The sequence below is a fragment of the Cherax quadricarinatus genome, chromosome 37 (genome assembly GCF_038502225.1).
Source record: "Cherax quadricarinatus isolate ZL_2023a chromosome 37, ASM3850222v1, whole genome shotgun sequence".
NCBI classification, from domain to species: domain Eukaryota; kingdom Metazoa; phylum Arthropoda; class Malacostraca; order Decapoda; family Parastacidae; genus Cherax; species Cherax quadricarinatus.
Window position 1 is genome coordinate 8,029,515 of NC_091328.1, and position 13,453 is coordinate 8,042,967.

At 45.5% G+C, this 13,453-nt stretch overlaps 1 protein-coding gene across 5 annotated transcripts in view; it reads right to left on the reverse strand.

The window, feature by feature from the left end:
- Positions 1–13,453, reverse strand: part of IA-2 (tyrosine phosphatase IA-2) — a 772,548-nt gene that overhangs the window by 508,758 nt on the left and 250,337 nt on the right. For 4 of the 5 annotated variants that reach the window (XM_070091865.1, XM_070091866.1, XM_070091864.1 and 1 more), the window contains exons 9-10: positions 3,296–3,566; positions 1,478–2,006 (exon numbers count right to left, since the gene is read on the reverse strand). In XM_070091865.1, the coding sequence (XP_069947966.1) occupies positions 1,478–2,006; positions 3,296–3,566 (800 nt within the window). The remainder of the gene's footprint in view (positions 1–1,477; positions 2,007–3,295; positions 3,567–13,453) is intronic. The other variant, XM_070091863.1, reaches the window with a different exon arrangement.

Sequence of the window (13,453 nt, forward strand, 5' to 3'; positions counted from 1 at the left end):
ACATGGGTACAGATCAGTGGTAGTGAACTACATGGGTACAGATCAGTGGTAGTGAACTACATGGGTACAGATCAGTGGTAGTGAACTACATGGGTACAGATCAGTGGTAGTGAACTACATGGGTACAGATCAGTGGTAGTGACCTACATGGGTACAGATCAGTGGTAGTGAAGTACATGGGTACAGATCAGTGGTAGTGAACTACATGGGTACAGATCAGTGGTAGTGACCTACATGGGTACAGATCAGTAGTAGTGAACTACATGGGTACAGATCAGTGGTAGTGAACTACATGGGTACAGATCAGTGGTAGTGAACTACATGGGTACAGATCAGTGGTAGTGACCTACATGAGTACAAATCAGTGGTAGTGACCTACATGGGTACAGATCAGTGGTAGTAAAGCGGAGCAAAGACGAACCTCTTGGGAACAGACACATTCAACAAGGACCAAAACACTCACCCAAGATGATGTTTTGTGGTAGTTTTACCGCTAAAGACCCTGGCGTTTTATTATTGTTGAGGGAACGATGAACAGTGACAAACACAAGGTAATCTGGGCCTCCCATTGTCGATAGACTTTCCTGATAGAGAAGGCATTTTCCAGCAGTATCTTGCTCCATGCCACACTGCTAGAAAAATGCGTTCTAAACTGGCCTGGAAACTCTCCTGATCTCAACCCAATTGAGAATCTATGGGCAATAACCAAACGCAGGATCGCGAAACACTGTTCAACTGTGGAAAAGCTAATTGCTGCTGTTATTAGGACCTATTACCACGATGAAGAACGTGTCAAAATGTGTTCAACATTGGTCGACTCTATGCCAAAGTGTGTAGCAATGCTTAAAAAGCAAAGAGTAGTCATATCTTTTATTAAATCAATTATCTATCATGTCACTGCCGTGTATTTTTCAAAATAAACATTAATTTTCCAGATGTCTTATTTCATCACTGTTCCAATTAATATGCACACTACTGTATGGAATCTCGATCTAAGAGTTATGTTAATAACTGACCAGAGTGCTTGTGCAGCAACCAAGTAACCACCGATTGGAATTCTTGGTTCTCTAATTTGAGTGATCTTCTAAGAAGTGTTGAAACTTATCGTTGAAATATTAGGAACAGAATCTATCAGTCCACCTTCTTAGCAGTAAGGCGGACATGAAGCAACGTATTGAAGATATAGACAAAACTGATTTGTAGGCCTGATATATAGCAACATTACTATACGTGATTTAAAGTTATAATATATGATAACAAGAAATTATAGACCTAGTACCATAATAATTATAGTGTGATATTCAATAGCAGTAATATGTGAATTCTAGGCTCGTATCCACTATAGACTTTGTATACAACAGCAGCAGCAGTAATGGAGTGACTAAATGTAATATCCTGAGTCTAAGACTGTTGCTCATTGTTATTATAGTGAACAATTTAATATATCAGAACAAGATAATGAAAATATAAGTTTCACCTCCTCATCTAGCTCAGGGATGGCCTGGTGACCTCTCGGCATGTAAATAGGTCTGGATGGCTCCTCAAGCATGGACTGTAGACCTCTCTGTGAGTATATAGACCTGTATGGTTCCTCAGACATGGACTGTAGACCTCTCTGTGAGTATATAGACCTGGATGGTTCCTCAGACATGGACTGTAGACCTCTCTGTGAGTATATAGACCTGGATGGTTCCTCAGACATGGACTGTAGACCTCTCTGTGAGTATATAGACCTGGATGGTTCCTCAGACATGGACTGCAGACCTCTCTGTGAGTATATAGACCTGGATGGTTCCTCAGACATGGACTGCAGACCTCTCTGTGAGTATATAGACCTGGATGGTTCCCCAGGGATGAACTGCAGACCGGCCTCAGTGTACATAGGACTGGATGGCTCCTCGGCAAAAACACCTTCATCTTCCTCCTCCTCTTCCTCGTCCTCATCATTCAGATAACCTCCGGGGAAAATCACACTATCGTCGGCTTTGTAAGTATTCTCTTTCATCCTGTAAACAGTCGGACACTAAAGTTAATAAATACAAGCTTGAGAACACCCAAGGCGAAACACAGTGATGTTTCTCATCTCTCAAAGATCCTAAAAGTAAGTTCTGTTAAGCATAAAACGTGACATCACACAGACTAAAACACTGATGTTGTTTGGCACTCACAACATCTTTAAGGCAATCAGATAATGCAAGAATGTTGTAGATACAGACACTTGTCTTATACTGCAGCAAAAAGCATATCAGTGGTTATCTTTCACAGTTTATAAGTTAAAGAGTAAACTCTACACGACGTTTCGATCCATCCTGGACTGTGTGACTTAATCCTCCGGGATGGATCGAAACTTAGTCTGAAGTTCTCTCTTTGAAGAGTAAATCATTTGTAAACTGTTTCTGTCAATGTATTGTAACTTTTATTCATTTAACACTAACCTGATAACATCTTAAGAACAATTATTATTATTATCATATAATAATAATCATTAATTTTTAAAGGGGTGGACCGATAAGCCAGTAGAAGGCCTCGGTCAGATGACCAAGAGCTCCAGCGGCGGGTCATCATCTGACTAAGACCTGCGTCAGGAAACACTTGTCCAGTTTCCTGACAAACCTTACCTAACCTAAAATCGTAACTAAGGGCTAAAAATCTTTGGAACCGTAATGAGCATCGTGTACGGAACATGATATCTGTGTTTTTTTAAACAGGGCTGTGTAAACAGTATAGTGTTGTTACTTATTTCGTAAAATAAGGATGAGTAACTTTTCAGACTATCAGCTAATGTCAACATCTTGGGCAAGCTAATAGTTAATGTCAACATCCTGGGAAAGCTATCAGCGTATGTCAACATCTTGGGCAAGCTATCAGCTTATGTCAATATGCTGGACAGGTGCTCCTAACTCTTCATATTGAATAACGAAATGTGTTTAAGTTCCTATCAGCTTGCTGAGAAAAAGGCAGCTTTCTTGAAACACAATTACCTCTCAATGATTCTGATCTCTTATATAGTTTGGATATGTCTGTCACAACGTCAGTTATAGTGTTATAATAACTGCTGGGATTTGCAGGTCACAGTTACAGTGTGTGTAAAAAAAACTGCTGAAACGCGTGCCAGCTGCAGCTCGTTTAAAAAACAACTGTTGGGACATTTTTTGTCGCAGCTGCTGTTTGTGATAACACAACTGGTTGAATGTTTGTGAATGTGCTCAAACATTTCTCACTCTTCCTTCACAAACTATCTCTGAGGGCTAATTATTCATGAACTGGCAAAGCTATTTCTTAGCCAAGCTCTTACCTCATATCTTCCAGAATGTCGGAGAGCTCCTTAATCTCGGCGGAAGAGAATGGGCGGGGATACGAGTTACCACTGGGCATCTCTCGCTCGGGGAAGAACGGGCGGGGATACACGTTCCCATTAGGCGGCATCTCTCCCTCAGCGGAATGTGATCGGGGATATACATTACCAAAAGGCATCCCTCGCTTGCGGTACACGGGGTTGAGAGGAGTCTGGTAGTGATAGGGTGACTGGTACACATCCTCATCGTTGAAACCATTGTCGTTACCTGCTGGAAACAAGAAATATGATGGAACATGATCTAATGGTCCTTCCCGTTGCTGAATGCTGGAGTGAGCATTCACTTATTTCCAATTAAGCAAGCTACATTTTGTTTCACTGAATGTTTCTCAAATTACCTATTCTGATTCATTTAGTACACTGCAATTATTAGTTACGTCAAAATTTACGAAATACATGTATCATTAACCTTCCAGGTTGATCATATTTGGGTCAGATATTAGCAGATATAAGTGTTATAGATGTTGCTGACTTAATTTACACTTTATTAAGCTACACTTCATTCGCAGATGGCACTTTATTCATACATGACATCGTCTTTCACTTGTGTTGCCAATGAGCCGAGTCCCAGGCATTAATCACACCACCCTTACACCTATTACACAGTCACCCTCACAATGATTGCTCACTGACCACACACACACACACACACACACACACACACACACACACACACACACACACACACACACACACACACACACACACATGCCTCATATACAAATTATGTAGACAGCCTGTACTGTCTGCGCAGACAGTCCCTGCTGTCTGCCAGCTTAGTTCATATTTCGCGGCATTTTAGGTGCTGCCCTCTGTAGGCTCACCCACGTCAGTGGGAGGCTGAGCCCACCGGCCCTCACTCCTAGGCCGACCGACTTGACAGACACAAGTGCTCCCCCTCCACGGACTGGCTTCCAGTCACTCCCTCACACTGCCCGTTGTGTACTCACTCCTATCCAATTAAAGCCAAATTAGTCCACGGCCATATCATTGCTACCTACGCTACCTTCATCGGCACTAAACCACTGTTCAGCAGTAAGAACAGCAATAACAGTGGTGACAGCGGAGTCAACGGCATCGTGAGCCTACTCAGGGTGGAGGGGTTGATGCCAGTCAACACAATCGGTCGACGCCAGTCAACATCATCCAATGCACCTGCTGGCCTAAAGAGTTATCTGTTACTCCCAGCGTCTTGACGGGACCTGAGATAGATCTTCGTCCTAGATTTTTCCCACAAAATCTGGACATAGGCGTCACGGCGTCATCTCCAGCCTTGGCAGTCACATGTTCACCTCATCACCCTCTCTACAGCCCTTCAACACTCTCCAGCACCATTCTCCTGCCTCCTACAGCGTCCCTACGCCCTTCTCAGCTACAAGAAGTAGAGGTGAGGTCGTTTAGTGTGTTGGCTTCCTGTGGCTCCACGCGTGACCACAAGGCAGCTCTGGGGTTGGTTTATACCCTAATCAGCGTGTAAACACACCAGCCTCCTCTACAGCCTTCTCTGCTATGCAACGACGTCCATCTCGCCGTCCATGTGTGTTGTGTTCTTCCCAGTTTCCTCCAAGAAGTTCTACCTGGCTTAACCACGTGGGAACCCAGTTGGCTTAGCCCCTAAGACAGCTCAGTTCAGCCCCCACACCGTCTACAGCAGCTCGTGACTCATGGTGTCTACAACTACTCAGCATCTACGTATCTCCAGCCAGTGCAGTTTTTTTTGTGTTGCCAGTTAAAATTTTTTTTTTCTTTCCCTTGCTGTTACATTCCCAGTTCATCACCAGTTTTGTTTTCCCCAGTGATTTGTTACAGTAAAACTTACTCGTCCCAGTTCATAGTTTCACTTAAGTTTTGTTTTTAGCACGTTCGAGTAGTGCAGTAAATGTTTTGTTCTCCGTGTGCTGAAGCCGCAGTCAATCAGCGCGCCCAGACATGCTTACCAGTGTAAACAAACCACACACAGCTGTGGCTCACGCTGAGTTAGCCACGTTCTTCTCATATTTTATATCTCCACAGAGTAACCCTGGTCTTTCCTGTTCTTCCCAAGTCCATTCTGATAATTTTTCCTACGACATTGAAGCCCCATAGCAGTATACAAATGCTACGAGGCGTGTAGTGTTACTAGAGCATCACTGAAAGTTTCAGGACCTGCAGCACCCAGTACCTTCGTCCATCTCCTGCACTCAAAGTTAAGTAAACAGTGACTTACCTAGCATTTCCTAATATTTTATGACATTTAACTGTCCTGCACCAATACAGTTACAGTTACTGAAGCCATACTTCAGTAAATTGTTCAGTTTGTCATCAGTGCACATTTTGCCACTTACCTACAGCTTCTTAAATTTTGTATATTTATTTTACACTCCTACATTTTAAATTCCAGTATTTTATTCTGCATCATGCACCTCAGTTGTTATTGATTTAAATTGTTCAGTGTTAACCATTTATACAATTTACCTCTCACATACAGTTTGCAAGTAATTCCTGTGTGCTGTTATTTTTGTTAGTTGCACCTGCAAGTTAGCCACAGATTGTTGACAACCCTGCACTGTTTTGTTTGTTAGTGTGTTTTTTTTTTCTTTAATAAGTGTAATCTTCAAGTACTTAAGTATTAGTTTATTCTACCTGCAGTGATACAATCTGTGCCTAGCCTATTATACTTTTCTCCTGTTTCCCCATTTATTTGCTTTACATATATTCTATGTTTTATCTGTGAATATTCACCAATGTGCATTGCATTTTGCTATTTTGTATACCCAAGTCATTGAGTGCATTTTTGGGAACCTGCTTATTTACCATTAATTACCAAAATTACTTGTGAAGTTCATTAATTTTGTTCTTGAGAGTGTGAAATTTTTGTTTTTTTGCCAGTGTACACCCTGCTAACACCAGTTAACCTTTGCCCTATTCTTGAATTTAATAATTTGCGTTTTTAATAATTTTATTCTGTGTGCAATATAGCATTTCTTGATACAGTGTATTTTTTTTTCTGTGATTTTTGGCACTATCCCATACTCTGATATCTTTGCTGTGCCAACTTCCCTTTGTGCAAGTGAATTACCTTTTTTTTGCATTCCAGTTTGCAACTGCTAGCACCTGCAATATTTTTAAACCGTGCTTGCAACACAGTTTAGTATAGTACCTGTTTTATTTTAAATTTTGTGCAATTTTTGCTACCAGTGTTTACAGTTCAACTCCTTTTCATAAATTTTGTTGCCAGTCTCCTGGTGAAATTATTGACCACCCTTAGCTTCATTTTGTGCACTTCCCTATAGTTCATTCTCTTGCATACATCTCTTATTTTGTGTTTCAGAGTGTACCACTTTTTTTTTGTTGTTTTGCTCAAATTAATTCCATCACTAAGCAGCTTATCTAGTACCGTGGTGCTGTGTTCTCTCTGACTCTGTGTTGAATTGTAGCCAGTGCATACCATTTCTTGCTCTGACCTGTTTACCCTCTTCGTGACCTGCTTGCGTTTGAACAATTGACGTCATGACTAAGACACGCAATGGCCATACCATTAGTCCAGATTCTGCTGATGCTAGCAATGGTGCCTCAGCTAGCGTGAACACGCGGCAGGGCATCGAAGCCCCCGTGACATTTGGTCAACTTGTGGCTCAAGTCTCGACCACCAGTGGGCCGGCTACTCGTCCATACCCAACCCTTCTTTTTGACGGTAGTTCAAATAGGTTAGAGCCATGGCTGCAGTCAGTCGAGACGACTGTTAAGGCTCTATTTGATAGTCCCACGGATACACAGTACATTCGTGCTGCTGTTGCAGCAGTGGATCTCACCCGGGATGATATAGGTGCCTTTGTGCAGCTCAATCTCGTTTGTAAGATTCAGTCTTGGGACGAACTTAAGGAGGAATTTAGGCGTTATTTTCGGCGTAGCCGCCAACGCCATTACATTGACATCGTTACCAGCGTCTTGGCCGAATGTCAATACCGGCACGAAAGCCCCCTGGCTTGCATTTGCCGGTTTGAGCAAGCCGCCAAAGACTTTACTGATGCCATCAGCTCCACTAAGTGGGTGAATGGTGACAACTGTATTAAAGTTGAAGACATCATCCCCATGCTGGCTGTAGGCATCATGTGGAGGGATGCCCCCCCTAACCTCCGAGGTGCCATTGATGTGCTAGGACTCGGCCCTCAGCACGACGTCCTGGGTGCATATGATGCCATTGACGTGATCAAGCCACCTGCCGAGCAAGGCAAGGTTTGTCGCTTTGCGGATGATCCTATATCCATCCTTCCGGCGCCGTCCACGGTGACCCCGCAGTCGCAGCCAGAAGTCAATTTTGCCACTGCTGTCAGACAGCCAGCCCACAAAGTTTCTAACCCCAGTCCCACTAACACTCGCCCAAGTAAAAATATTGATTACAGTAACAACAGTCAGTCTCATACAAAAAAGCAGTCATCGACCTCCTGGACCAAGGAACAACGTCGCCAGCAAACACCACCTCCAACCTCACCTACTAAGTGCGTGGTGACTTGTTTCAACTGTGGGAAACGCGGGCACTACCGATCGGAGTGTTACAAACCTAAGTCCCCGCAAAGTAACCGTCACCGTCCCCACGCTCAGTATCAAAGTAACCGTCACCGTCCCCATGCTCAGTCTCGCGAGGGAGTCTGTATGTACCACAATACTTCCAGTCATACCTCCCATGAGTGTCGCAAGCTGCGAAGTATGCTGTCAGCTGAGTGGAGCAAGCAGTCGTCGCGCAATGCATGTGCTCGTAGAAGCCCTTCCACTAGTTCGGGGGAAGAGGCGCGTCCGCAAAACCAGTGAAAGACATAGTAACCCTGTCGGAGTGGCTGTATTCCATCCCTATCCGCAATGCATTTGCCGCCCTGGGCAGTGATACGCTTGCCGACAGTGAGGAAACAGTGTCTTGACGTTGTTGCCGAGACTCGTACCGTACCTTCCAGGTCGAGCCTCGTCAACAAGCGTCGAGCCTCAAGCAGCTGTGACTCCGGGGATTTCGTCGGCCTGTCATGCCTTCATGTTCGGTATGACAACCTGTGTGGACCGCTCATCGAGTCCACTGTCCACCATAAGCCTGTCCAGCTTTTCCTAGATACAGGTTCAGTGGTTAACATAGTTCGCTCCACTCTTTTCCGAGACATTGGCCTTCACGCGGCCATGTTGACAGAGCCGTCTGTCATTCAGACCTTGAGAGGAGTCTCAGGTAATCCACTGACGGTTCGTGGTCGTACAACGTTAGAATTTGCAGTCCAGGGTCACAAGCTGTCCACAAAATTCTTAGTCGTAGATAGTATTGTTTTCCCTGGTGACCTGCTCATAGGGTTCAAAACCATGGCAGACCTTAGGATCCACTTAGATCCAGCCGAGTGGAAAGCAGAATTCAACGGAGTGGATGTGCCCTTCTGGGGCGTGCACTTAGGATCCACTACGTGCTACTCTGTCTCAGAGTATGCACAGTGCCTGGAATCGTTGGAAACTGGTGGTTTCCATAGCACATTCTCCCCGGGGTTGGTCTCTTGTCCTGATCGACCTCGTAGTAGAGCTCGTTGCCCGTCACCTCCTGGCCATCAGCGCTTAGTTACCAGTGAAACCCAGTCTAGGGATGCCCAGTCTAACCTTCACTCTAACTCTGACGCTGTTGTAGAGAACAGCAGTTGTCAAGCCGCAGTATCCCTGTTGGCAGGCGACTGTCTGACTCGTGTCATGGCATCAGCAAGCAGAGTTACTGCTTGTACAAAGTATGACGTCACTTTGTCAGCTAACTCGCTCACTCCTGTTACGGTGGACGTGAGCAGAGCTTTTGAAGGAGACCACGTGCTGGTTGACAACGACACGTGCCGAGTCAAGGGCCTCTCCCTTGAACCATCCTTGCACACAGTGCAACGTGGTAAGTTGCAAGTCCTTGTTGTCAACATGCATAGTCGAGAATTTCCCCTGCGGAAGAATACCTCACTTGTCGACCTTGTCAGATTCCCTCTCCCAGTGAGAGTGGAGGGTGAAGCCCCAGCTGACTTCCTTGTGAGTGCAGTTCTCCCAGGCGAGTCTGCTGTCTGCTGCTGACTCTTCCAACACCCGGCCAGTGCAGGAAGATGATCTAGCTTTGACAGACTATCCTGAAGAGGTCCCAAAACTTCTCCAGGTTCTCAATCGTGCACGTTCTGCAGTCGCACTAGATGGTGAGTCAATGGGTTTGACCCCATTGATCTCTCACCATATTCCACTTGACAAAGGTACTAAACCCATTTACATACCTGCGTATCGCCTGCCACATGCACAAAGAGTCTTCACCGAAGAACTCATTACACGGATGCTCCGTGATGGAGTTATTGAGGAGTCCACTTCCCCGTGGAATGCTCCCCTTATTCTGGTCCCCAAGAAAGATGGAACCTGGCGCCCTGTTATCGATTACAGGAAACTGAATGCATGTACCATCCCAGACCTCTTTCCGTTGCCAGTTCTGAACGACCTGTTGCAGAACATCGGCGATAATAAGGTCTTTTCAACTCTTGATCTTCAAGGGTTCTGGCAGATCCCCCTCGATGATGAGAGCAAAGAGTTGACAGCTTTCTCTACTCCAACTGGTCATTACCAGTTCAGGAGGATGCCCTTCGGCTTGTGCGGAAGCCCAATCACGTTTAGTCGTTTGATGACAATTTTCCGTACCCTCCTAGGAGGCACGCTCATGGTATACCTGGATGATCTCATAGTCATGTTGCAAGATATCCCGTCACATCTTGAGAAACTTGACAGGGTATTGGACAGGCTAGCTCAGGCAAACCTTAAGGTAAAGCTCTCCAAATGTCATTTCCTCCGGAAGGAAATAAAATTTCTGGGTCACGTAGTGACTCAGAATGGCATAAAGTCGGACGAGTCTAAAATCTCGGCCGTGCAGAAATTCCCCAGACCCATGATGGCGGGTGCAGTCCGGTCCTTCATAGGCCTGGCGGGTTTCTATCGCACCTTTATCGCAGGTTTCTCCACCATTGCTGCACCCCTGACACGCTTACTCAAGAAGGATGCCCCTTTTGAGTGGACGTGTGATCAGGAACGAGCTTTTGTCATTCTTAAGAACAAGTTAACATCAGCCCCAACCCTTAGATTCCCTGATTTCACCAAGGCATTTACCTTGACGACTGGTGCCAGCAAAGTTGGCATCGGTGCAGTCTTGTCACAGGAATCTAATGGTAAGCAACAGCCTATTGCCTATGCTAGCCGTGTCCTTACTAAAGCGGAAGTCAATTATTCAGTGACAGAGCTAGAAGCTTTAGCCATTGTATGGGCCCTGAGTCATTTTTGGGATATCATCTATCATTATCCTATCAAGATTTACACAGATCATTTACCCTTATTGGCCCTTTTCGCGAATAAGAACCTCTCGGGAAAGCACGCTCGGTGGTCGCTCACGTTCAATGACTACAACCCTGAAATTTGCTATGTCCCAGGCAAGCAAATTGTAGCTGATGCCCTGTCGAGGCATATAGCATTCGTGAGTGTCGGCAACTCGTTCTCTGTTGAGGATCTCGAGAGAGCCCAACGACAGGACCCTGTGTGGTCTCCAGTCCTTCGTTTCCTGACCAAGGAGGACGTTGACTTACAGGTCAAGTCTCCCGTTCCACTGAAGGATTTAGTGGTCAACCAAGAAGTACTGTGCCGTGTTGCACAGCTGGTGGACCCCGGCAGAACCATATACCAACTGGTGATATCAGAGTCCATGATACCAGCTACTCTTAGGTTGATCCACTATGTCCCAGGTGTAGCGCACCCCGGGAAGGACCGCAGTATCAAACAGGCACGAATGAAATATTTCTGGCCTAAGATGGCAGCGGACATTGCCAAGCATGTACACCAGTGTGTTGTTTGCCTACAGCACAAGGGTACCATTACAGGTCCTAACCCCATTCTAAAGTATCCCATTACAAAGGAGCCCTGGGAGAGAACTTCTGTCGACCTATTGACGAACTTCTCGACCTCGGAGAAGGGAAATAAGCACCTGCTTGTAATGGTAGATAACTTGACGTGGTACAGTGAATTAGTACCCATTCCTGATAAAACCGCCGAAACGGTCGCTAGTGCTTTCCGTGAGCATGTTGTTCTTCGTCATACTTGCCCACGTGTCCTTCTGTCAGACAATGGGTCTGAGTTTATAAATGGCATAATGCAGGATCTTTGCTCCAGATTCAACATTCACCAAGCGCCAGTAGCTCCACGCCACCCTGCGAGTAATGGTCTTGCTGAACGTACAAATCGCAAAGTCCTGGAGGTGCTCAGAGTAACCGTTAACCCAAGTTGTACTACATGGAATGAGGCTATCCCAGATGTTCAGTGTACATTAAATTCCTCCCTCAACAGCTCGATCGGTGAGACACTTCATTTTGCTTTGTATGGCTATGACAAGCGCTTACCATATGAAATTCTGTTTGCTCCACCTAGACCTACTTACGATACTGATAACCCCAGCGTAGTAAAGATGAGGACAACGCAGCTTGTCTTCCAGCGGGTACGAGAGAACCTTATGAAAGCTACTGATAGGTTCACATCTGAGCGCAATGCCCGCGCCATGGAAAGCAAAGTGGAACCAGGTTGCAAAGTTATGTTGCTCAACCCAGTGCAGACCCCAGGTATGCACAAACTTGTCCCAAAATTCGTGGGTCCTTACCGTGTCCTACGACAGCTCCGTGGCAATAAGTTCGAGGTGAGGGAGATTGCTACGGGAACTATCAAGGAAGCCCACCTTGATCACATGAAGTATGTGGACCATGTGCAGGCCGAAGCAGAGCTGGAGTCGCGTGCGTTGCAACGCCACAATCAGACTAATGCTAGGGACAACCCGTCTATCCCTTCTCCCACTACTACTGGTACGGAAGACGGCCCAGTAAGGCTCCATACTTATGGCCTGCGACCCAGGACAACAGTACATTTCTGTGACATTGACGTACCTACTGGCTTGTCTGACTCCTACGCTAGTTATGCTAATTGTTTGCTTACAGAAATGGGTATAAATGCACACACATTGTATAGCTAGTCGATAATGGAGTCAGGGTGGACATCATGTAATTATGTAAATACTTTTAGAAGGGTACCCCGAGTGTAATGAATTCCATGGATATAGTATTATTGTAGGTATGTGCACCCAGTGTTTTTATAAAAAAAAAAGGAGCCTGTATTACGGTCAGGGCAGTGCTGCCCTCTGAGTCACATGTCACACCTTAGGAAATGCTGTCAGTCATTGTTTGCAGATGTGAGGGTGCAACATCATTCGTAGATGAGTGGTCAACTGATGTTCAGCCCTGCGGACAACCTGTATATAGAAGTTTTTAGTTCCAGTGCTGACGTCTCCAGACTCTCTCCTCGATGAAACAGCGCGGGCAAACCAGTTTTCTCTTCCCCTGGATGGGAGAGTTTTTTTTTTTTGCCTGTTGCATTTTTATGTCCATTTTTGATTTACTAGTGAGCGAAAGCCAGTCCCTCTCTGGGGTAGCTAGTGTAAGTAATTCCTTTATACCTGTGGGCCCACCAGTATTGTCGCGTCGGGACGACGCGCGGTAGGTGGCCGAGCATATGTAGACAGCTTATACTGTCTGCGCAGACAGTCCCTGCTGTCTGCCAGCTTAGTTCATATTTCGCGGCATTTTAGGTGCTGCCCTCTGTAGGCTCACCCACGTCAATGGGAGGCTGAGCCCACCGGCCCTCACTCCTAGGCCGACCGACTTGACAGACACAAGTGCTCCCCCTCCACGGACTGGCTTGCGGTCACTCCCTCACACTGCCCGTTGTGTACTCACTCCTATCCAGTTAAAGCCAAACTAGTCCACGGCCGTATCATTGCTACCTATGCTACCTTCATCGGCACTAAACCGCTGTTCAGCATTAAGAACAGCAATAACAATTATACATAAACACCATATTCATCACATACACCGGAAAGACACACACATACACATGCCTCATATACAAATTATACATAAACACCATATACATCACATACACCGGAAAGACACACACACACACACCATCATATGACAAACCTGTGAGATCAGAAAAAGTTCACGAAATTTCAACATATTCTTTGAATACTAAGTTACTTACGTTGACCCTTAAAAAAACAGAAGGATA